Source organism: Polychytrium aggregatum, assembly GCF_025602895.1.
Source record: "Polychytrium aggregatum strain JEL109 chromosome Unknown BJ171scaffold_26, whole genome shotgun sequence".
NCBI lineage: Eukaryota > Fungi > Chytridiomycota > Chytridiomycetes > Polychytriales > Polychytrium > Polychytrium aggregatum.
The window spans coordinates 458796-482704 of record NW_026516228.1 but is presented as its reverse complement, the minus strand read 5'-3'; the positions used below and the strand labels follow the sequence as shown (position 1 = coordinate 482704).

Sequence of the window (23909 nt, the reverse complement as noted above, 5' to 3'; positions counted from 1 at the left end):
GGTGTGTATATTCAGGTTCCAGAAAAACAACAGTCCTGGCTCAAATCGGAGTGTCCCGTTTCATTTTGGAAACGCCCTTAAACAAACCACTTGCTCAAGGGATTGGGGCCGTCCTTGGATTTGCCGGCGCCACCAGCTCCTAGCAGATTCTTCTTGTACTCCGATACGAGGGAATTGAACTGGGCCTCATCCTTCAGGTCGCTCTTCGATACGGACGGGCCCTTCTTTCGCTTCTTGGGTGATTCACTTTCATCCACCAAGGCGATGGGGCCTCGGTCGGCCCGATGGGCGCGGAGAGACTCGGGGCCAGACGACTGGGTTTCGCTGACCTTGCGCTTCTTGCTTGCATGGCTCGAGCCGGTCGCCGGTGGCTCGGAGCCGCCCTGCTTCTCCTTGGTCTCGCGCTCTTCGTGGGCACGCTTGGCCTGTTTGAGCCGCTTGGCTTGCTCGCGGATGTCCTTCCATTTGGACTTTTTGGGGGTCCCTTCCTCGCCCGCACCGCCTGCACCGCCTGCACCGCCTGCACCGCCTGCACCGCCGGCACCGCCGGCACTGGTCTTCTTCCTGGTGACGGTCTTGAACTTTTCTTTCTGATCCTTCTGATGCTTGACGCGCTCTTCGCGCTTCTTGAGGACTTGCAGGTTCTCTACGGCAAACTCGACAATCGGGCGTCGCTTCGAGCCGCCGGCAAATGGAATGCGTCCCTCGCTGGCACCTTCCTCCTCGGTGCTGTCTCCGCCCTTGATCTTGCTCTTCTTATCCTGGACGTAGACGCTGGGGTTGTTGTTGAGCCAACGCAGACATGCCAGTGCGTCGCTGTGATTGGCAAACTCGATGAATCCACAGCCCTTGGATCGGTGCTTGCCGGTGGCGGGATCGATCTTGTCCTTCTCGCGCAAAATCTTGGCCTAAACACGCCGTCGAATCCGACATGGTGGATCAGGAGAGTGATGATGCGGTCAGCGGATGCAACCAGGGGTGATCAAAAGACATAACGAGGCTGTGATCAAGGGACGCAACCAGGGCCACAGCCCAAGTTGGCCCCGCAGGCGGCGTGTATCAAGTTGTGGCCATGTCCATGGCCATCTGTTGTGTGCGTGCGCCTCACCTGTTTGATCAGCACTCGGCGCTTGCCCGGAATGCCGCGGCCCTCCTTCTGTTCGTCCTCGACCACGTCCTTGTCCAGAGGCTCGCGCTTGCTCTGCTCGACATCCTTCCAGAATTCCCGAACAGAATCGGTGGCGGCCTGTCGCAAATGCAGGTCATCCAGCTTTGCCGACAAATTTCGGATCGCCAGACGAGTCTTGGAGATGAAGAGGTTCGGGTTGACGGTCAAGAGCCGCTTCCGAATCGAGTAGCTCTTCTGGCGCTTGGACAGCTCCGTGGGTGGAATGTCCTTGGCTGCATCCGAGTCGGGAAAGATGACACCCTCGCGCATCAGGTACAGGTTGCGTTTGTCGCTCTCCTTGCGCTTGCGTCGTCCGCTTTCAGCGAGAGCCGTTGCCTCGTCTCGCTGGACGGCCCGGGTGACGTTCAGGAAGCGCCCTCCAAGGATGAAGGCTGTGTTGGAGGCCGTCAGCGAAGGCTCGGGCAGAAGGACTGACTTTGCAACGTTGATGTTCTTCTTGCGCTTGTCGTCGGCACCCTTGCTGGTCTCTTTGGAGGTCGACAGCGAGGCGATTGCCTCAGTGGCCTTGGCGTACGCAGCAAGACAGGCATCGGCATCGGACTTCTCCTCAAAGGCAACGAATCCGGTTCCGCGCGAGCGGCCGGTGTTGTGGTCCATGGTAACAACCGCATACTGGACTTGGCCAAAGGCAGAGAAGCTGGATGGCAGGAGAGCACAGGGCCCACAGCAATCAGATACATGCACGCTTGCAGCACGGCAAATGCTCAGTCAACCCTTCGCCCCATCATACCATTCGTCGAGGTCCTCCTCGGTTGTCTCAAAGGCAAGATTGCGAATGAAGAGTGTTCTGCCCTCAGATGGGTCAGGCAGACCGCTCTTGCGCGGCCGCCTTTCCCCGTCAAACGTAACCTCGACATCGTCCTCCTCATCTTCGCCATCGTCATCGTCGCCATCTTCATCATTGCCATCGTCCTCGTCCTCATCCTCATCCTCGTCGTTGGGGATTTGGTCCATATCTTCATCTCCGTCTTCATCTTCACCTTCTTCCTCGTCCTCGTCCTCATCGTCTTCGTCCTCCTCTTCATCATCATCATTTTGAGCACCATCAGCTTTGTTGGCCTCTTCGGCATCACCGTCCGCGGCGTCCGTCTCGTAGAACTTTTTGGCGACAGCCCAGTCAACAGCCACGGTTCGTCCAAGGAGCTCTGTGCCGTTGATAGCATCCATGGCCTATGGAGAGAGTGTGCATGCGGGTATGTGCGTGCAAGGCCACAGTCAGTTCTCCGGGAACGACGGGTCTCATCCAAACCTCTAGGTATCTCGACATCCAGGCACCCAAACATCTCGACACCCACACATCCAAACATCTCGACACCCAGACATCCAGACATCCAAACATCCAGGCACCCAAACATCTCGACATCCAGATATCCAGATATCCAGACATCCATGCGTTCAGCGGTTCATAACACTAACCTTTTCTGCCTCATCGACAGCCTCGAACTGGACAAAGCCAAAGCCGCACATCTTGCCGTCGGGCTTTAGTGGAACCGTGACCTCGATGATGTTACCGTACGGCGAGAATGCGGTGCGGAGATCTGATTCCTTCGTTCTCCAGGCAATGTTGCGCACAATCAATCGCGCCCGCTTGACCTGAACACCAGCAACGCACAAATGTTATCTCGGGAACAAAGCGCCTGCCAGGAGGGCAACAGCAGCTGCTTCCACCACACACATGCGCTGGACGTTTATCTGTGGGCTCGTTGCAGTACTTGACTGCCAGGACGATGCGATGAATACCTTATCCTGTGATCCAGTCACCTTGGCCGTGATCGCCACGCCCTTGTACTGATGTCCGTCGAGGTGCTGCGCCGCCGCATCCGCCTCTGTTTTGGACGAGTATGTCACTCGGGCTGAGAAGAGTGAATTGCATCACACCGTGTCCAAACCGTGTAAGTGTGGTGTTAGCATCGCGGGGGGAAATATACCACTCGGCGATTCCGATGGGATGAGCTGTGCAGGGACTGTGCTGGGACTGTGCTGGATCTGCCCCCCTCCCCGACGAAGCACCACACACCCGACACTCCAATATCGGCGTTTGGAGTGCCGTCGCTGGTCTCGCATCCCATGGTCCACAAGTACCCCATAAAGCCGACGATACTCACCGACACCGGGCTGGCCATCGACTGGGAAGATAAGCGAGACCGGGGCTGCAAACTTGCGCACCTTGTGCTTGAGCATCTTGGCGGTCACGCCGTCGGGGATGCCCCCGATTTCGACGACAGTGTTCTTGAGGGACACGGGGGTGTCTTGGGGCTTCTGCTGCTTCGTGAAGGTGGGAACGGCATCGACGCCCTGCTTTTTCGACCTCTTGACCAGCTCGGGCTTGACAGGGACACCGTCTGTGGATGCGCCGAGTCCAGGCAACGAGATCGGGTGGAGTTGGTTCAATGATGACGTTTGGAGATGTGCGATCGACAGCACAACGCATGTCGTGCAGGTGCCACCGGTGGCATGTCAGATTTGGGCTGGGTGCGTATTGCCAGAGGCTCGCCATAGAGCGATGCCGAATCGATGCGACCGCTCTCGTCCCCGCTCTCGCTTCTTGCAAAGAGCAGCCGTCCACGGTCCCAACATGACGACTCACCAGCCTTGCGGTTCTTGGCGATGGCTTTCTTGACGGCAAACTCGACCCGGACGGGGCGGTGCACATCCATAAACTTTTTCTTTTTGAGATCCTGGATCGCCCGCTCGGCATCCTCCTTGAGGGCAAAGGTCACGAAGCCAAAGCCCTTATTCCGGTGCTCGCCGTTGGAAGCATCCTTGTCGGCCACGACAAACGACGACCGAACGGGGCCAATCTCGGAGAAGAATGCCTCGAGATCCTGCGAGGTTGCCGAATAGGGCAGGTCGCGGATGAACAGCGTCTGCTTGGAATGAACGTCGTCGGCCGACGGGGGGTCGTGCTTGCCCTTGGCCGACTTTGCCGGGGCATTTGCGGGGGTGTCGATTTGCATGTCGTCTTGAGCCATGATGTACGATGCTTGCGGTGATGTGGTGATAGATGGTGTGGCCGGTAATGGGATTCAAGTGGTTGGGCACCGAGGAGCAGACTTGAGCGGCAGGGTGGTAGGAGATGGGCGCTGCGGCAGCGAATTCACTGGGCGTGTGGGGTCGCTGGTGACGAGAGATTTGGCAGCTGCGATCACTGCTCGGACTCAGACTCGGACTCGGGGGGATCGATACTCCTGCCTCGGTGCGGGATGCTCGCTGGGCCACAGAGTGGTTCTGGAGAGTCGCAGCAGACGGCAGGCAGCAGGCAGCAGCGATGTCAGGGCAAGGCGGCGAATCCCGGCAAACAAAAAAAAAAGTGAAGCCAAGCCCCAGCCGGATCGATCCGGGCGGAGTTTCGCGAAGGCGCGTGTGTGTGTGTCGCCAGTGGCTCGATGACGTCGCCGAGTGAGCTCAGCCAGAGACGAGGACGATGCGACGACGACACAGGCGGCAGCAGGGTCGACAGATGTGTATCAGTGCTGCTATCGAGTTGCAGCCATCGGTGTCGAGCAGGACGACATCCGGGAGGAGGGGGGGGCGAGTTGCGCCGGCGACAGCCACAAGCAGGCAACCGGCCCGACAAACAAATGCGGTCGCCGTCGCCGTTGTGTGCTCAATCGGCATTCTCCAGCATCAGCTCTGCCTCCACCTTTGGAGACGCAACGCTCGGGTCAGAATCTGCGCAATCTCGTCCACTCTTCACAGATCCACCCTCAATTCTCTTGGCAGCCGAATCGCTCCCATCTTCATCCGTTGAGATGATCCAGCCTTGGGTGTTGCGGAACATCAAGGGCAAGAGGTACGGGCTCAACCGTTGCTTGGCGCATCTGTCAGAGACGACCATCGGTAGCCCATTTGTCGAATAGACTCCCCTGTGCAGTAGCGCTGCTGCGGTCCAGCTTGCAGTCCGGCTTTGGACAGACCCTGGCTGCATGTGCTTTGGCACCCCTCCGACTGTGTGCTGATGTCACCACGGACGGTGCTGCGGCAGCCTCCCGCCAGGCGAGCTGCGCTATGTCGAGCCCATCATTGACAGAGACGAAGAGATGATTCGAAGCATACCGTATCCCATCACTGTCGAGAGCTGCCGGCCCATGGAATACCCGCGGGTCCAGCGTGCCAGGAAGAAGGTTGTGGATCTGGAGCAAGCAATTGAGTACAATATGGTACGTCCTGGCGGGCCCCAGCACCCGTGGGAATGCGTTGGCTGAAGCGACGGGATGTGGGCAGAGATGATGGCAACGCAGGTGGCTCTGTCGACCCGACCCGGGCATGGGCTTGATGTTCATCGCAAGCACAGTCAGTTGGTCAGACGTTGCAGCGCTGGCCAAAACCAAGAGCGAAACCCAAGGCCGATGCCTCAGACTGGTACCAAGCACTAACCATCGCGATGAACAATGTCCCATATATCTGCCAGGCGCACGAGTTCCACGGACTCACGGACGATCAGCGCGAGGTCATCCTCAAGGTCGTTGCCAAAAACAAGCAGATCCGAGAGAGGCTCGAGGGCGGCAGCGACCCAGACACATACAACCCGTTCGGCTACGACGAAGAAGAGGAGACCGAGTTCAAGGTCACCCTCCACAACACCAAGGGCAGACTGAGCGAGACCTCCACCTTTATCGGAGGTGCCTCCAAAGGCGACCCCCAGGCGTCTGCAGGATCGGGTGCTTCCGGCCTGGCGGCCCTGAACGATGGGCACAAGAAACAGCCAAAGGTGGTCGGAGGCACAAGCGGCATCCTCATGGCCCTCAATATGAGGGATCCGAGCATGTCCAAGTCCCTCGGTTCAAGAACGGGTCGAGGCTACCCGCAGTATTATACCACCGGTATGTAGTCGAGTTAGGCCGAACCGAGTCGGGCTGGCTGATTACTGTGTGCCGGACCGGAGGATATGTCGAGGATACAGCCGCATTTGCTCATATACTCGCCATATCGTTGGATCGTCATCAACAACGACTACTGTCCCTGGTTCGGTAAGGCGCACGCTCAGAGTCAATCCCCGATATGGACCCGGCCATCAAGTACAGCCGTTTCGTGGACCGCCACAAGTCCAAGTCGGCTCGACACATCAGCAAATCCAATAGCCAGGAGGAAAACAAATCTCTGAACGAGATGAAGAAAGGTACGCGGGAACGACACCTGGACCTGATTCGCATTCGCCGAGCCTGGTAGTAGCGGCAGCAGTCAGTGCGACGAATTGCAGACCACAAATATTGCTCCTGATGACGACTTGGTGTGTTCGGGTGCAGTCACGGAGGACCTGGCGGCATGGGTCTCAAAGACCATCAACACGCCCGTCAACCTGTACCCGTCGCTCCGACAGCCGAGCTTTGTCGAGCCCCAGATCAACAGCGAGGAGATCAGCACGAGCGACTTTGACATTCTGTTGAACGCATGCAAGCCCTCGATCCTGGAGACAAAGCCGCCGGTTCGACTGAACGTGGTCCACGAAGCCAACCCGCCAGACAGCCTATTGCTGAGCCTCCGGGAGAACCTGGGTCTGAAGATCGCACAGGCCAAGAAGAAATACAACAAAGGTAGGTCTTGAGTCGGCTTCGGCCATCCAAGTTGCGCATGGGTGCGATCTCTGGGCTGACTAGGAATGTTCTCTTGACAGCCACCAAGATCATTCTGGACAGCACACCCGAAGGTAGGCCGGTGTGCAGTTTCGCAGCACACACTCGCTGATGAAATCGGCGTCGTTGAGCGGCCGATGATCTCCGAAGAGGCTCCAAAGCGTTCCAGAGCGTTCCAGAGAGGCTCCAGACACTCGACGGACACTCGGCAGAGCGCCTGGACTGACAGAGCAAGAGCTGAGCATCACATCTCACTCGCTCGTCCTCGTACTGCTCTATGCTCGTACTGTCTTCACCTTTGCCACTCATTCAGCAATCGAACGCAGTACCCCAAGCGTTCGGCAGCGCAGGCTGAATGTACGTCAGGATAACACCCGCCGTGTGATAGAGGAGGCTGAAACTGCAAGTGCGATGGATGTGTCCGTGTCCCCGTTGGCTTGCCATGGCGATCGACGCAGGACTGACAGCGATGCTATCCCGATGCGGCAACTCGACTGCAGTACGGCTCATGGTATCTACAGCCAAACCAGTGGAGCAAGTTTGCAAAAATGGAAGCGGCCAAGAAGGAGGTGAGCTGCACTTTGGAGCGGAGGATCCTGGCTGGTCTCTGCACGGCACTCTCGAGGGACTAGTGCTCTCTTGGGTGACGATTCCCACTGTCTCCAAGCAGAGGATGAGCTCCTTGAGCTGCCGTGGCATCGGAGAGAGAGAGAGAGAGTGGTCGCATATCAACAGCATCACTGATTATGACACGGACACCGGCCCCTCTCAGTCCGAAAACGCCCCCAAGCAGCGAGCCTTCCGAGGCATTGTGCAGGAAAAGCTCGACGAAATCACTCGCCACCGAGCCCAGGAGGAGCAGATGCTCAACCAACTCTTCCAGCAAATGCAGCAGCAGCAACAGCGACAGCAGTCACAGGCTATGCCAACTGTGTCGACGAGCTCTAGCGGCTCGGTGGGCCTTGGCAGCACCGAAGAGGTGCAGACGCCGGCGTCGGTGCTGTCTTCGCGACGCAGATCCATCCAGCCAATGTCCGCCGAGACTGAGTTTCCAAACGACCCGGCTTGGGCGGCGAAGCGTGGGTCGGCGCTGCCGGCGATCGGTGGACGGCGGAAATCGGTTGTTCTCATCTCGGACATGGCCGAGGACGGCCAGGTTGCGGGCGATGCAGCTGGGTCTCGGGGCGGGCGACAAAAGCAGCGCAAGCCGACGATGCCGCTCTCGCAGCTGGCTCTCACCGAGGACGAGTGATGTGGTTGATGCGGTTGATGCGGCTACATGATCTTGGCAGGCGGGCAGTGGCCGAACAATGATACCAATGTCGAGGGCGAGTCTCCTCTGCCCAAATGCGAATGCGAGCACCGGCCTGTCCCAGCCGACGAGGGAGGGGGTTGCACGTCTGTCCCCTGGCGAATCGCAAGTTCAGACAGGACGGTTCCCACGGATGGTGGCAGGCGCGTGCTGGCTTTTGGGCGGACGAGGACAGGGGACCGAATTGGGTGTCACCGAATATGGCGATATCGGCGGTCCGACCTGTGACAGTGCACCGCACCCCCCCCCCAGCCCAAAGCGACACCCACATGGCGCTGGTGCCCCAGCGGGGCCATGCGCGGCAGTGCGGGGCCTGTCCAAATCGGGCGCAAGGTTTCTGGCCCCGCAACGCGATTGGCAGCGCGACACTGGTCCTACTGACTTGACGTCAGTTGACGACACGACGCCCACGACAGGGCGCCAAAGATCCGTCCACGGCGGGACACAGATGGCGCGCGTGCCTGGCTTGCGTCCCGGCCGTGCCCATTGGCCCAAAACGCCGCGCAACAGGGGCGGGCTGGGATTGTGTCCGGATCAGATCGGGTGGAGAAGGCCAAGAAGGACAGCATGCCAGGCCGTGGTGGTGGCGGGCGGGGGGGGGAACTTGCGGGCCTTTGCTCCTGCCGAGTCGCCGCCCTTCAGAGCTCGCTGGGACCTTTCCTGCGCGATCGGGACTGGCACTCGTCCTTCACGATCGAGACTGGCACCTTCTCCGTGGCCGAGACAGGCGCTGCTATGAATGGGTGCCAGCCACGGCCATGGGAGCGGGCTTGTCGATGCTGCGCCGCGGAGAAAGGCCCGTCTGCAACAGCTCGCTTTGGCACGAACTCTGGCCCAGCCGTGGTTCTCGCTGCACACAAAGCGACCGTCTCCCCCGCTGGTGCTGGGCAAGCCAAGGGCAATAAAACATCCAATTTCACGAGGGCGGACATGGCAACGCCAACAGTGGAGCGCCGACGACGCCGACAAGGCTGGCGGGCCATGACGATGAAACGCTTGGGCAGGCAGGGAGGGAGAGGAAGAAAGGAGGAGACGGGCTGTGAGTGGGTGATGCTGTCTGGCAGCCAAACGGGGACAGCGACGCCGTCCTGCCAGCAGCAATGTGCGGGCCCAGCGGAGACAGCCAAGTCGACACTCGGCCACCCGACTGCCAAACCGCACAACCACCAAGCCGACACCCGCACCGCCCGTCCGAGCCTGCTGCGGGCCGCCCTGTGGGTCGCCCTGTGGAGCCGGCCCTGTCCGTGGCTGGCCGCCTGGCAGCAATCGTTCTTTCTTTCGCGGCCCTGTTTGCGGAAAGCGGGTGCGCCTGCGTGGGCTGGGTGCGACGCCATGGCTCGATTGGGGCCAGGCTCCGCCACCTCATGTTGGACAAGCAACCTTGTCCCCCGCCAGCGGCCGCTCATTGCCCCAATCAGGATGGGTTACCACAATCCCAGATGGCGTCAGGGCATCTGACCAGACCTCTGGTTGCGGCCGGGTGTTGCCAGTGGCCAGACCAAGATAGTTCCCCGGCCAGACCCACGTTCCCTGTCGGCTTTCGCATCCCTGTGTCGCCCGAGAGCGGAGAGCAAGGCTGCATGGGCGATCAGCAGCGGCAACGAGCGTCGTGCGAGATGGGTCAGATCGCAACGTTGGGCGGGTCAGTAAGGGCGAGCGCTGCTCTGCAGGAGGCAGCGTTGGCGGGCAGGGAGGACATGCGGCCAACCTCCGAGCAAGCAGACATGGACAGGCACCGCGTGCCACGCAGACGGAGAGGGAGACGGATACCAACGACCCGCAAGGTCGCGGCGATTGGCGGCCACTGGGATTCTCGAAAGCAGGCGGAGTGTCTCGCGGATCGCAGCATTTTCTTGCGACTGCGAGGCGTCGGACAGGCCGCCGCAATCGTGGCGGGATCGCCGGGTGGAAAGAGGGCAGACAGGACAGACAGGGCAGGAGGAGAGGAGGAGGAAACATTCCTCCGCCGCCGAGCGGATTCCGATGGCGAGATAGGATACCAACAGGAAGGATGGGATGCCAGCATAATCGACTGGATCCCCATCGGATCCCGATGGAGCCTGCAGACTTTGATCGCTGAGGCACCTTGCACAGACCAGGGGGTCCTCGGAGCGCGGGGACAGGATGTTGTCGGAAGCAGACAGGTTGATCGATGTCGGTGGTGAGGGAGGATGCTGCTGCCCGGCGGCATGCAGAGGAGAGAGGCGTCACCGCTGCCGCCAGAAGTCGACAAAGCTTGCTGCAGGCGAGACGGATGGTGGCCGATCCCTCATCTGTATCGAGGAGAGGGTTCATACTCAGTATTGAAGAGGAGGGTTCACACTCAGTATCGAAGAGGGGGGGGGTTCACACTCATAGCCGCATTCAGTACTTTGGTTATGATAAGAGACATCATGACGACCGTACGCGACTGGCTCCAGACACAGAGTTGCATGGATGCGATGATGAACCTTTTATTTGAGGGCTCAACGTTGTGATGGCAGGCAGCAGCCGAGTGAGAGCGGGTGTGAGCGAAAAGGCCACAACCCAATAAATAGAACCTGTGGTCTCTCATCAGTCGCTCCTGGCCCCACCATGATGGAGGAAGGCTTATAACATCTGTCAAAGACTCTAGATACAAAACTGAGTCTGCTCGTATCAAAATGGCAGCCACAATAGTAAAGCACAAATGCACAGATACACAGAGCAAAGAAGAAAAGTGGAGGAGATGGATAAGAGAAATAAAAACGAATGCATGATGTATGACTGAATTTTATCCTTTGGTCTGCCAAGAGCCGTGAGGTTCCGGAGCAAGGCCATCCGCCCAGTGATTGGGTAAGGTAACGCATGTCAAGCTGCAGAGTTTGATCAGGACAGCAACCAGCTCTAGCTGGAACAGGCCTGGGGAGGGGTGGCAACTGCACCTGTGTCCTTCAGTTCAGGACCGGTCGGGGGAGCCAGGGCGACTGCACGAGACCTATGGGGCAGGATTGCGAGCCACTTCGGAGAGCTTGACCAGTTGCGGGACCGGGAGGCCGCCGAGAGCATACCGACAGCCCTTGGTGTTGGATTTTTTGGAAGAAAAGTGGCTTCGGAGGGCATCGACCCGGGCAAAGCCCTTAGTGCAGGCCGGGCAGATCCACGGCGTTTCGCTGCCGTGGATGCAGCGGATGTGACGATGCAGCTCCTGCTTGCGTCGGAAGGCCACATTGCAGTCTTTGCAAATGAAGCTTCGATCGGGCACCGGGTTGCGGGAGGAGAGCCGCCCGGCATGCGAACCTCGGGGTGGTCGCGCCGGGGGGCTTGCCAAAGACGAAGGAGGCTCATGCATCGGTGCCAGTCGCCGCGGCGCAAAGATGGCCGGAGGCGACGTGAACAGCACTGGCGTGGCCGGAAAGCTGATGGCCACCGACGATGGAGGTGGGGTTGGCAGCGATGCGCATGCCAGGGAGGAAGAGGGCACCAGGTACTTGAAGCCATTGGCCAGCTCAGGAGAAGGCAAGGTGCCTTCATGAGGCGGAGACGATGGCGGGGTAATGGGCGAGGGAGGGAAGACGCTGGTGTCGACAGAGCCGAAGTTGTCGGAGGGATAGTTGAGCAGATCACGGATATGCATGGCGCAGCGGTGGTGGTGGTGGTGGTGGTGGTGGTCGAGAGCAAAGGCGATGGATGCGGAAAAGCGGTGCGGGAATGGGGGCGTAACGGCGGCGAGATGCAGGACCAGGAACGAGGGGCCGAGCGAGACGTGGAGGAGCCAGAAGGGAGGCGGGCAGCGGCGCCGTATTTGTACTCGGCAGCAAGGAGGTCGAGGGCGGCCGAGGGCGAAATGCTGGTGAGGGGAGCACAGTCGGAGCGCCGGGCCTCGCGCATATCGGACAGGGACGGCATGCCACTGCGCGGAAGACAGCGAACGTAGCAGCCCCAGTGGGAGTAGAGCAACAGGACATGGCAGTCGAGCAGGCAGCAGAACGTAACAACGGCACTGCCCGCCGCGGCGGGCGAGGCGGTGGTTGCTGGCTGGCCGGCTCGCGTTCGCACGCTTGGGTTCGTTATGGCTGGTCGACGAAGTTAAGGTTGGCACTGTCACCCGGCCGAGCGCAAAGGGGGCCCAGCCTCCCCAAGGCGGACGGCATGGCGGGGTGGACGGGGGAGCGTCGATGTTGCGGGTGTGCCATGACGGCAGGTCTGTGCGGGCGTGGGGAGGGGGTGTTGTCGAACTCTGCGCGGCTCAGAACATGACGGGGCATATGATATGATATGCTATATTGTATATGCTATATGCTATATGTCATATGCTATATGTCATATGCTATATGTTATATGCTATATGCTATATGCTATATGTCATATGTCATATGCTATATGCTATATGCTATATGCCATATCATATATGCTATATTGCAACCATAGTCACATTGATCGATGCCGCCGTCCTTGGGCTATATCCGCGGCCATTCTCTTCCCCCCCCGTCCAACCCCGAATCGTCGCCCACATCTCCTGACACTGTTATTGTGCCCAAGCTCAGCCATTCGCCCTTGCGCGGCGGCGTGGGCCGTGTGCTCCATCGTGCTGCCGTGCGAATCTTCTGTGCTCCTTTGCCCGCTCGCCCATGGCATTGCCCGCGCCGTCGGCAACAAGGGCCCCGCACGCTGGCTGTTGGCGCCTGCCCTGTCGCGCGGCGATTCGATCCCCATCTCGGCGTGCCTGGCTGCGGGCTGCCCATTCGGCCCCGGCCCGCGCGGGACGGGTGCATGCCACTGCCATGCCATCGCCATGCTCTCGTCCCCGCCTTGTTCTCGCAACGGCGAAAATCATAATGGGTGGGCGTGCCAGCCAGCTTGATGACGGCCTGCTTGATGACGGCCTGCCTTGCCAGCGTTCGTTTTGGCTGCTTTCGCTTTGGCTGCCGGGGTGGAGCCGCAGACGTGAGCCTCTCGCCGCCGCGGCCGCGGCCGCCGCTCGAGCACGACAAACGGATATCGGCGGATCGAATTGCATCGGCCCTCCTCGCCCGACACCCGCCCGGACGCTGCGTGGCCGGGCTGTCGCTTTGTGCTCGGCTTTCGACGTATCGGAACGCAGCCTCACTGGCAAAATCAACTCGCACCGCAACAGCCAGCAGCACAAGTTTTAGCCGACACAACACTGGGAGTCCCGACGGCTGAAATGCAACAGCCATTGGCGTCGACATGGACACGGACACGGACATCGACCTCGACATCGACATTAACATGGACATCAATGTGTGCGTGGACGTGACCAGCAATCCAATCCAATCCAATCTGTCCGAGCCATCTGTCTTGGATCGACGCAAATTTGCTACGACCCCCCTCCTTCTTTCCCTCCCTCCACGAACGATCAGCCTCGTCCGCATCCAAATGGTCCGGTCGCGACTGTGGCTCTTTGCCGTTGCTCTCCTCACCAGCCGGACGAGATGGGGTCAAGACGGGACGAATCCACAGCGGAGTATTGCCACCCTATGGCGCAAATGTGCCGCTGTCGGCCCCAATCGCGACGAACATCGTCACCCAGCCAAGTCCATGCGGTGCGTTTTGTTCATTCCCTCTGGTGGTCCGTTGGCGTCCTCTGCGGACCGCTGATCGCCGCCGAGCATTCCTCTCTGAAACGTCCTCTCGGGCAACACCGACGGACGGACGGAGCTGGCGAACGAGGGACGTGGTCGAGACCGACAGAGCCCTATCCTCCTGTTGTCATCGTTCGTTCTCGGTCTCGTGGTTGGTTCAAGAACCCGAGTGATTGCGTGCTGCAGCGACTCCATCCAGGACCGCGGCTTCTGCTGCCTCGTTGGTGCGGTTTTGTCCCGGCCGCCTTGCCGCCAGCCCCAGACCGTAAGAGTGCCTTGGGAGCCAAGCGGCCGCCGGCTGCGAATGCATGCCACCAGGACCCACGTTCGCGGTGCAGCCCTGGCCGGCATGCGGGTCCCGGATGCAAGACCTGCGTCCATACAGCGGCCGCTGCCGCACCACTCGTACGGGGTTCTTGGGAACGACACCGATCCGCATGCGCACGGGGGGGGTATCAGCCCTATTTCGCGTGGGTGCGTCTGTCTGGGTTGGCAGCAGACGCCCGTCCTGGCCCGGGGCTGCCGTGGATGCCGTGGATGCCGTGGATGCCGTGGATGCCGATAATGCAGAACGTGCTGGTGCCGTGGCTGCAGAAAGCCAGCACAAGCCCAGCAGAGGGCTGGAGGAACATGGCGAACATGGCGCATACAGCGATGTTTTGAAACGGGACACCTCGACGCAGTGTCTTGCGACCTTCCAGCGGCACCGTCCGCATTGCCTCTTGGCTGGCCTCCAAGCGGCCTTCCTGGCTGCCCACCCGGTCCGCCTGAATCACAGGCCGGCTCTCCAACACAACCGGCCCCTGTTCTGCTCTGGATCTGCTTTGCATCGACCAGGCCGCACGATCGACCCCACAGTCGCCACAGTCGCCACAGTCACCGCTCCGCACGCGTCTCCAACCCCAAAGCAAGCCATTCGGAATGTTCGGTATGATGGCCAGACGGGAACGAAGGCACTGCTGGGCTGCAGCCTCGCTGGAGGCCAATATATATCGCGCATGCTCGTCATCACCACGGTTCTTGGCGTCGCTCACGGAGCACAAATGCGGGGTGTGGCTCGATATCTGGGCACTTGAGAAATGCTGACTCTCGCCTGGATGCCGTCCATCATAGGACGTCCCCCCACCGGATCCCTGGCCAACCGCCCCAGCAGCCGCGGCCCTTCATGTGCGTTGCGCATATCCGATGGGCTCTGTGGCACATTCGAGTGTTCTTTCTTGTCGAGCGTCGGCAACGTGATGCACTTCAGCCGCGGGTCGCGCAGGAATCAATCGATCATTCGAGCGTTCGGGAGGAGCCTGCCCCTTCCGGAGATCGGCTCCACTCGGTCATTTGGACGCAGAGGCACTTTGCATTCCATTTCTCACTTTCGCCGGGTTTGTTCATCAATCGCAGCATGGGGTCGAACCACTGGAGCACCACCAACAGGACTCGCAACACGCGCTGGTAAGCCCAGGATCCGTCGGCCTCGGGGGAAAGGGCTCCGCACCAGATATCGCAGAACCCGATGTCCCGGAGCTGCAGTGGCCGACATACGCATGAGCCACATCGCCGCAGGGAAGGCTGAAGCATCGACCTATTCTTCGCTTCCGCGCAACCACGCCCGTTCCAGGACCAACAGGAAACGTGAGTTTAGCGCAGCCGCCATCGCCGAGTCATCGCGGATTTGGCTCATCAAAAGAGGCTATGCAGACGAAATCTGCCCGTCTCCGCGTTTGTGGCGGAAGAGACTGTGGTGTGCCATGCAGTCCGAACGACCGAAGCAACTGAGACTCATGCTCGACTCTCTCCTGCACCACCAGCGCCCTGGAACCTCGATGCGAGGCGGCTTTGGTGAGCAGTCCGCATCATCGATGTCGAGCACCGAGTTGGAGCGAACGGGACGAAGCGTGCCATGGAGCGGACTGAGCCAGTCCCACAACACCAAGTGCTCGTGTCGACTGCTGACATTCTGGATGCAGGATTCCAAGTTGTCGATCGCCCCGTCACTCAACAGGGTCTCGGTGGTATAAGGGCGTCCAACCAAGGTACCCCTCTGTGCCGTCGTGCTGTTTGCTCTGCGTGGCTGACGATGCCATGGGGGTCGGCATTGGCAGCAAACTCCTCCACCCATCCCATCCCATCCCATCCCATCCCATCCCATCCCATCCCATCCCGAACACAGTTCTGATGCTGTTGACGGGATCCGGTTGCTTTTCCAATGCCAGGTCCAGGCCGTTCAATCCAAGACCGCACCTATTTCCAGAGCGAACTGCGACAGAAGATCAACCTCCTCACCAACGAGATTGGTCGTCTCAACCAGGAGGCCGAGGCCACCATGCGCGAAAATGCCAACCTCATTGCCTTTGAGAAGCGGTGAGAAACCCGTTGAGAGGCTCGCTGAGGAAGCAAGAGTGAGATGAACAGTCGATGACTCGACAATTTGACAACTCGGTGATTCGACGATTCAATGGGCCCGTCCTGCGGAGGCATCCCGATGAAGGGTCGCAGGAGTGCTACTGCATCTGCAATTCACGGGCTGATAATCTGGATGGCCGTGTCACTTTTGGACAAGCGTATTCACCCAATGGGTCTCTCTTGTGTGTTTGTGGGGGGTGGTGATGCTGGTGGTGGTTGTGCAGGGCCGATGCTCTTGCGGAAGAGCTGCGGGAGCTTCAAGGACAGTTGGGCGATCTCAACACCCTCGTCGACAAACTCCATGCCGACGCCGACCTCGAGGACTTTGAGAAGCAGTACAATCAGTTGAAGGCCCAAAATCAAAGAGAGTCGCTGGCCTTGGACGAGTATTTCTCCACGAGACAGCTGTGAGCGATGCACATCCGATATGGCTCCCCGAACGGCTCACAACGGCAATCATCGCGGTGACTCTTGTGGACACCGACACTGCCTCACCAATACCAAAAACATGGGTCTTTATCATCTGTCACAGAAAGGAAAACATCTTACGAGAACTTGATCGCCAGATCGAAGAAGAGAAGCGTCGGGCTGAAGAAAAGTTCAACGAATGGGTGAGTTGTGCAATCATACCACAATAACCAAAAAAGAAAAACAAAATGCAATGTCCCGACTCACTTATTGTGCTGGAATGCTGTCATCGAGTGCGGCTGTGCCCAAGGTTGCTCGAGACGAAGCTGCATCGTCCAGCAACGGCATTCCAGTTCCAGCATAGTAGTGATGCTGGATGCGAGTGTTTGTGCTCCTGCTATGACTATCTCTCTCCTTAGACTTCACCGCTTCGCTTCCTCCGGCTCCACTGAACTCGTCTGGCTCTAGGATCCTGTTAAGCGAGACACTTATTATGAGCTCAAGAAAGCCAATGCCGAGTACGTGACCGAAACCCAGAGGAAGCAGGCCGAGCTCGACGAGCTGCAAAAGAAGCTCAACGGTCTTCAACAGGCAAGTGACAGGAGCGCTGATTCATCTTGGCAAGGCCTCGGAATCGAGCTGCATTCGCTGTATAAAGCCGGAGGCTTCGATGCAAAGCGCTGGCAGGAGGGGGGTGGTGGATATCGATGGCGGAGAGGCTTGAATTGGGTCCAAGTGAATCGCCAAGTGGCCAGCTCGGACGGAGCACATAAATGTATTTTTGGGCCATCAAAATGTAGTCGCTGCTTTTTCTCGGCTGCTTATCCGCCTCGCCCACCAACGATTCCAACACCCGGTGCCGCTGCAACCGCAGGATCTTAAGCAAGACCCAGTCAAGCAGAAGGCTCTGGTTCAGCAGCAAAAGTTCAACGAGCTCAAGGCCAAGCGCAAAGAGATCGAGGAGTCGCTGAGCTCCATCGAGACCAACACCGGACCACAGGAGAAGGCCCGGCTCCTTGAGCAGGCAAGTGACTCTCCCGATCGCAATCCTCACTCGCTGCCTGTCTCCTCCGCCTCATTTGGTCCACTCCGTCCACCTCATCCACCTCATCCACCTCATCCACCTCATCCACCTCATCCGCCTCGTCTATTTCGCCTTTCGTCTTTGTCACCACCGATAAGCCATCGCTCCGGCGCTTTGTCGGCCGCGATGGCGAATGGTGTGGAGATATGGCGAAATGCGGATCCAATCATCATAGATCCTTTGTGCATCCCGGAGCCTCCGGTGATGGACCAGATCATCACGTGGTGGTCGTATGCTTACACCTCTTTGCGGACCTTGTCGCTGTTGTCATCCGGTCGAGCAGGTCAAGGAGGACAACCAAGAGACGTCGGGCATGGAGAGAAAGCTGCTGGAGCTCGAGGAGCTTGCGAAGCGGCTCAAGGAGGAAGCCTCGCAGCTCGACGTCGAGCTCGACTCGCAGCACGGTAACTCGGAGAGCGAGCAAGCGAGAGCGAGTAGGAGACAGAACGGAGCCTGTGCGGTTCCGGCGTGGGAAGGCCGGCGCGCGGGACAGACAAGATGGCCAGCCGTCCGGCCAGCCAACCAAGCAACCGACAGATGCTGACAGACGGACGGGAAGCTCGCCGGAATGGGAAGGAGAGGCAGGCAGGCTGACCGGCAGGCTGGCAGAATGCAGGCTTGGTCCGCCGTCGCAGCACTCACCCAGCCACCGCTCGAGCACACTGCCTTCCCCTCCCCACCATGACCCTTCCGCCAGTCCTCGCTGCTGTCATATGCTCCTCGTTTAACGGTCGTTTCGTCTTTCGTCCCGCATCCTGGCGCTGCGCCCCACCCGGTTGCGTGGTGCTGGTCGGATCTGCTCTCTGGCGCAACTTGGTCCAGGCGAAAGAAACACAAAGTATGAGGAGCTTCTCAAGCGCGATAAGGACATGCAGGCCTTTATTGACTCGTTCGAGTCCAAGAGAACCGAGATTGCGGATAAGAACACCACCACCGAGAAGAACATTGTTACTCTGCTCGAGAGGATCAAGGTATGGGCCTGCTGCGCCTCACGAACTGCGAGTGCTGGAGCGCTAGACAGATGTGTGCAGAGATGGCGGCATAGATTGCAGATGCTTGCCACAAACTCCTTGGTGGTTGTTTGAAGATAGTGCTGTGTTTGGGAAAGTGTCTGGCCCAACAGCAAGGCATTTGCGTGGGTGGTTGGGCTAGAGACTCGCCCCAGGCGCTAACAGCACCGCTTGTGTTCCCGAATGCCCAGAACCTCTCCAAGCACGAGACTGAGCCGATGCCGTCGGTGGCCAATATGAAAGAGCTGGAGAGCGACCTAAAGTTTAAAGAGAAGGAGATGCAAAAGTCCGAGAGCACCGTTGAGGCGTTGCAGTTAGGTGAGAGGCCTGGCTCGCCGATCCAACCCACCAACAAGACATGCTCGGCAGATTTTAACGAAGCGCCGACGCAGTCGAGCTTGCGGGGTCTCAATGGCCCATATGTAAATTCGCGCCGACGTTCGTCGGGCGTCTCTGCCATGCGATTCATTCGATAGACAGCATAGACCAGATATAGTGCATGACGGAGAGGTTGACGCCAGCGCTTTTAACCACCCAGAGCGAGAGAGGCGCCTCCACGAGCTCGACAAAGTCGAGCAACTCGAGGCCAAAGTAACTGCCGAGCTCAAACACCTCACCTCTCGAATGGAAGACCTCAAGAAGCAGCTCGGGACCGTCTCGAACATCCAGGCCATCAAGGAAGAGTTTGAGCAACTCAAAGTGGTAGGTGCACAGCGGGCGCTGTGGATCGGCCCTGCGTCGACGGCAGACTCGATCCTCCTGATCTGTTGAGCAGATCCATACCTTTTGGCTGCTTGATCTGGATCTACTTTCTCCGTCTGGACCTTCGTTTGAGCAGGGTGGTCTGCGATGCTTGCTGCTGGAGAGCCCCTCGGACACCACCCTGTTGCTGCCTTCCCACTGCGATTCTCGCCTGTAACCCACACACTGCAATCCAATACCCAACAAACTACCCTCGTTCCTCCCGCTTGATCGCTGCTCGACCCGTTGGTGCCTCAGAAACACAGTCGGGACCGAGAGATCCTCAAGTATCAGCGCGACTCCCTCCGCCAGCACATCCAGTACTTGTCGACCCTCCACGATGCCAAGAAGGCCCAGCTCCAGGAGAACGAGACATACACTCAACTTGGCACCCTCGAGCAAAAGTTGCGGCACCACGAGTCCAACAACTTCCATCTGAAGGAGTGTAAGTGGCCTCCTCTCGCCGCTCTCCACCGACGCTTGCGGGGACTTCCTGGTGGCGTTTGCAGGCTTGGGTGAAAGGCGCCCGATACAACGAATGCGCCGCTGTCGACGCTGAGGATGCTGTCCGGTGCGTCCTGCAGCGTACCGACAGAGGGTGGATGCGACGGGCTGTTTCAGCGGGATAGGCTCCTAGTGGATATCGAGGGTAGTCAGCTTGGAGGTGCTTGTGAACTAGCTGGCTGTTCCCAAGAGCGGTCCGCTCCCGAGCCTCTTCACTTGCATCTGTTTGGCTTCCATTCCCTCCCCACCACCACCGTATTTGCTGCCGATCGGGTCCATATTGGGTCCACATTGGGTCCATATCAGGTCTCTGTGGGCGATATGGCGCTGCTCGCAGTCCGCCGACATGCTGCTGATCATCTCTGCTCTATCGCCACGTCCAACACTCGACAAACCATGTCCTTCACTATCTTGGTGCTGCGGCTGCGACGACGGCCCTTCGATGGCGCTTTTGCTCTCGGGTGCTTTTCAAATATGCTTGCGACGACCACAGATATCTCGGTCAAGACCGCCGAGAGCGACTATCGCCCCGTTGCCAGCGAGGTCGTGGGGCTGCTTGACGAGCTGAACGGCCAACTCAACTCGCTGATCTCGATGATGCCCACCCGATGAAGGCTGTGCCGAGTGAAACCTCTGGAATGCTTGAAGCTCTTCGCTGGTGCTGCCCTTTGGTGTGCTCCCGACCCTCCACAACATTGTCTGCTTCACACACTTTGCTTCTGCCTCGCACATTGCCTTCGTTTCCTACATCCTACATTCTGTTTCCACAACACCCACGCTCCTCGGGATGACACCGCTGCCTCTGCGCTCGCGCGCTGGTCCACTCCGGACATCCCTGGTCGCCTGCCTCTGTCCCCTCACTTGCTTTCGCGCCCTCGCTTCTCCTCCGCATGGCACCCAACTCCACGCCGAGCATCTCCCGCTTCCGAGCCGCCTTGGCCCCTTGACCCTCCGCTGGTGATGTCCCCAGTTCCGCATTCTCGCAAGCTTCGGCTCCCTTGCATCGCTCCCCACACTTGCCAATACACGGACGTCCAGGCCATGCAGCGTGCCTGGGGCATCCAAGGCTTTCGGGTGGCACTCGCCATTGTGCTGTCGGTCGCCTGGAGAGACAAAAGCATCTTTGGGCGTCGGCTCGTGGCATGCTTGTCGCTCACGATGGCAGCCGAGGACAGCCGAGGACAGCGGCCTGGCGGCCGGTCTCCATGAACGTGCTTGCGCAAGGGGGTCAGCATTGCGTTCCCGTGCCATCCAGTCGCTGCCCAACAAGGTCTTGAGAAAAGACGCAATCGCGGGGTAAGCGGGCCCGATCTTGGTCCGGTCCGTAACAGGTCGGATCAACGGTGCTGAGGTCTGCAGCAGTGCTCGACTCACAGCAGCGTCTGCGCCAAGGGCCCACATTAATCATCAAGCCAGCCACGGTCCTGGACAACCGATGCGCTTGCAGGCCACGTGCGTTCCACAGCCGTTGGATGCAGAAGCAGAGGGCCTTGGCCAGGCAGGGAGCATGGCAAGCAATGGCGAACCCGCCGGACATCAGCACATCGTCGCGGCAAATCGCGCCATCGCCTGGGCCACGCCCGCCAATGACAGACGACGCCAAAAGGCAGGCGGAGTCTTGCGCGATCGGCGCGCACGCGATTGGCTGGTGCCGGCGACCCCTTGGCCCAGCGCAATCACGCCAGGACAAGCCCCCAGCGGTGGCGGTCTGTTGGCTCATTGTCGGCCATGGGAAGCGCATCCCCCAGCGTTGCTCCGGAAAGAGGTTTGGGAGCTTGTGGCCGCCCCCCGCCGGGTACTCCGACAGCCCCGTTGGCCAATCGTCTCACTCCGCGGGTGCTATCTCTTGTTGTGGGACCTGATCGCGGGAAGGACTGTTGCTGGCTCCTTCGTACTGCTCGTATGCTGCTGCTGCTGGTGCAACTGCTTCAGCCGAGGGAACCGCTGCAACCAGCGTTGCGGGGCGAGCCGCCGCTCCTGCCCTCGCGGTCCTTTATAAATAGGCCGCCATGGATCGCACGCCCCGCCGCAGAGCCGTTTTTGCTGCCTCCATCGCCAAGGGATCTGTCGGCATCGCATTTCTGCCGATCTCGCCTGCCGATCTCGCCTGTCCATCCTATCGATCCTGCTTCAGTCTTGTCGATCTCGTTCTCCGCCCTGTCGATCGCTCCCCCCCCCACCTCTTCTTCCCCAGCATTCATCGCACTCTGTCATGACAACTCCCGAGGAGCAGACCATCGTCGAGCTTCTGAACGAGCGAAACCGACTGCTGCTCGAGCTCAAGACAAAAAACCCAACCATTCTGCCGAGCGTCCTGGGCTCCAGTTGGTTCCAAGGTCAGGATCCGAGAGAGCGATTTGTCGCGCCCGCGATCGAGTCTAGTGTCCTTGATCTGCTCGGCCGTCGCAGCCACCGCCAAAACGACGTGTGGGCCGATCGAAACCGACGACAGCGCTGTTGGAGGGGTGAGGCACCCAGCGGCGTCCAGGGCATCCAGCGTCCAGGGTGGCCTTCGCTGGTCCTGACTTGCGATGTGACCCGCCAAGTCCGCCGCTGCTATCGTGATCCGGGTCCCAATTCGCTAATCTGGCACCGCATTCCCCCTTTCACCACCAGATGGCTCGGCTGGACAGCGAGAATCGTCTCTGAGCCGGCGTTCGTCGGTGCACAGCATGGACATGTCGCCTCTCCAGCCGCAGCGCACCGACTACCAGCTGCAGCCTCCGCCAAACCAGGCCCAGTTCACAGTTCCGCCACCACCACCCCAGGCCGGATCGGTGCCCTTCTGGCCCCCTGCCGGTGTGTTGGCTCCCCGGGCACAAGGCACATTCTTGATCCATTCCGCTGGATCTTCGACCTCGGGGGTCACTCTGGAGGCCATTCCCACCCCGTACTTGGTCAGCGGCCATGAGAGCCTTGATCGCCACCCACACGCCCATCTCCGCCAGCTCCCGCCGGACTATTCGTCTCACCGATACTCCTATCCGATTGCCGGCGACCTTGCGTATTCGCCGTATTCATCGCCGAACCAACGCGCCTCCATCTGGCCGCCACAATACGCCGTCTCGGACAGTGGGGTCGAGACCGGTAACTATATCGTGGCAACCGATTCGCAGAAAAGCCAGTCGCTCTCGCCGTCGCCCGAATCGCCCCTGGTCACCGACACAAGCCTGGAAATCCGAGATGCCTCGTCCAGTGATCGCGGCGAGCTCAGGAGCAGCCGACTTGCACATCCCAAGGAATCGTCCACAAGGTGCGTGTTGCCAGCCGCCCTCATTCCATGGCGAGAGAGGCATTTGTGCATGCTGCTGGCATTCAGATCTTGTCGATCCCTCGATCTCTGCTCTCAGCAATTCGAAGTCATCCATGCACACACGCTGTTTCATGCTCCGTACTTACCCCGCCCGATCCATGGATCTGTCCCATCCCTCCGCCATCGTGCCTTCCTCCACCCAACAGCACCGCTCGCAAGCGACGAGACGCCGAGCACTTGCGGCGGATTACCCTCAACAATGGCTTTTCAGAACTGGCGAAGCTGCTGCCCAACATTGACGACCGCAATCCAACCAAGCTCATGATTCTGAGGAAAGGTAAGCCCACCCTCTATCCTCTGCATCGCATCTCGAGAGGAGCTTGGCTGTCAAATTTGCCTTTAGATCGATGGAGTGATGTGATATGCTGACGCCTCCAATGTCCCGTCACCAGCCTGTGAATACATCATGGACCTGGAAGACCGGCTACGCGAGCAAAACGCCTCAACAAGCGATTCGCAGATCTCGAAGGCAAAGTAGCCTTAAGAGTTGCTACCGCCATGTGGTGCTGCTGCCCCGGGCTTGTATCAGCCCTTCAACCTCCTCCAACCTTGCCGATCCCACAATCTCGCTGCAATGTTTATCACGTCAAGATTTCCTCCCTCCCCATCAGCCATCACTACACGCATCTGTGCTTTTTTATACACTCGTCTTGGTCAACGTCCTTTTCTTTTGTATCATACACGGGATCGGCACGGACTTGGTGCATCCCCACCCCTTCAGAGTCCACCTGCCTTGGTTGGTCATGGCGGCAACCAAGATTCGCTTGCATTTCTCTATGCGCTGTATATTCTACCTTTGATACCATAAAGAGCT

At 59.3% G+C, this 23909-nt stretch overlaps 8 protein-coding genes across 8 annotated transcripts; 5 read left to right on the top strand and 3 right to left on the bottom strand.

Moving 5' to 3' along the window:
* Positions 1 to 620: 620 nt before the first annotated feature.
* Positions 621 to 4146, bottom strand: BJ171DRAFT_425619 (uncharacterized protein; the record flags this gene model as incomplete). Its single annotated transcript, XM_053107729.1, has 7 exons — positions 621 to 908; positions 1109 to 1826; positions 1920 to 2359; positions 2606 to 2782; positions 2843 to 3042; positions 3295 to 3531; positions 3777 to 4146. Coding segments are annotated over 7 exons (2430 nt in total), but the record flags the coding sequence as incomplete, so codon positions are not given.
* A 1248-nt stretch (positions 4147 to 5394) lies between these two features.
* BJ171DRAFT_511109 (uncharacterized protein) lies at positions 5395 to 8187 on the top strand. The gene is made up of 7 exons (XM_053111544.1): positions 5395 to 6012; positions 6165 to 6308; positions 6436 to 6723; positions 6804 to 6836; positions 7076 to 7119; positions 7263 to 7331; positions 7535 to 8187. Exons 1-7 carry the CDS (start codon positions 5574 to 5576, stop codon positions 8012 to 8014), a joined length of 1497 nt encoding a protein of 498 aa, XP_052965277.1. The 5' UTR covers positions 5395 to 5573; the 3' UTR covers positions 8015 to 8187.
* Positions 8188 to 8675: 488 nt separating this feature from the next.
* BJ171DRAFT_511106 (uncharacterized protein) lies at positions 8676 to 9012 on the bottom strand. The gene has a single exon (XM_053111543.1). It carries the CDS (start codon positions 9004 to 9006, stop codon positions 8713 to 8715), a length of 294 nt encoding a protein of 97 aa, XP_052965276.1. The 5' UTR covers positions 9007 to 9012; the 3' UTR covers positions 8676 to 8712.
* A 501-nt stretch (positions 9013 to 9513) lies between these two features.
* BJ171DRAFT_624970 (uncharacterized protein) lies at positions 9514 to 10239 on the top strand (the record flags this gene model as incomplete). The annotated part of the gene is made up of 1 exon (XM_053115494.1): positions 9514 to 10239. One exon carries the CDS (start codon positions 9514 to 9516, stop codon positions 10237 to 10239), a length of 726 nt encoding a protein of 241 aa, XP_052965275.1.
* Positions 10240 to 11030: 791 nt separating this feature from the next.
* Positions 11031 to 11669, bottom strand: BJ171DRAFT_476124 (uncharacterized protein; the record flags this gene model as incomplete). The annotated part of the gene is made up of 1 exon (XM_053108814.1): positions 11031 to 11669. One exon carries the CDS (start codon positions 11667 to 11669, stop codon positions 11031 to 11033), a length of 639 nt encoding a protein of 212 aa, XP_052965274.1.
* A 1732-nt stretch (positions 11670 to 13401) lies between these two features.
* On the top strand, positions 13402 to 14668 carry BJ171DRAFT_154585 (uncharacterized protein). The gene has a single exon (XM_053105819.1). It carries the CDS (start codon positions 13489 to 13491, stop codon positions 14299 to 14301), a length of 813 nt encoding a protein of 270 aa, XP_052965273.1. The 5' UTR covers positions 13402 to 13488; the 3' UTR covers positions 14302 to 14668.
* BJ171DRAFT_569171 (uncharacterized protein) lies at positions 14159 to 20825 on the top strand. Its single transcript, XM_053113558.1, has 18 exons — positions 14159 to 14566; positions 14752 to 14805; positions 15034 to 15084; positions 15251 to 15264; positions 15441 to 15471; positions 15600 to 15665; positions 15846 to 15993; positions 16260 to 16442; positions 16568 to 16646; positions 16912 to 17137; positions 17244 to 17471; positions 17741 to 17757; positions 17811 to 17931; positions 18350 to 18498; positions 18729 to 18855; positions 19076 to 19239; positions 19537 to 19723; positions 20276 to 20825. The coding sequence occupies exons 1-18, from the start codon at positions 14560 to 14562 to the stop codon at positions 20392 to 20394; spliced, it is 1971 nt and encodes a 656-aa protein (XP_052965272.1). The 5' UTR covers positions 14159 to 14559; the 3' UTR covers positions 20395 to 20825.
* A 999-nt stretch (positions 20826 to 21824) lies between these two features.
* BJ171DRAFT_154542 (uncharacterized protein) lies at positions 21825 to 23643 on the top strand. The gene is made up of 4 exons (XM_053105817.1): positions 21825 to 22118; positions 22399 to 23035; positions 23242 to 23372; positions 23488 to 23643. Exons 1-4 carry the CDS (start codon positions 21995 to 21997, stop codon positions 23571 to 23573), a joined length of 978 nt encoding a protein of 325 aa, XP_052965271.1. The 5' UTR covers positions 21825 to 21994; the 3' UTR covers positions 23574 to 23643.
* Positions 23644 to 23909: the final 266 nt, after the last annotated feature.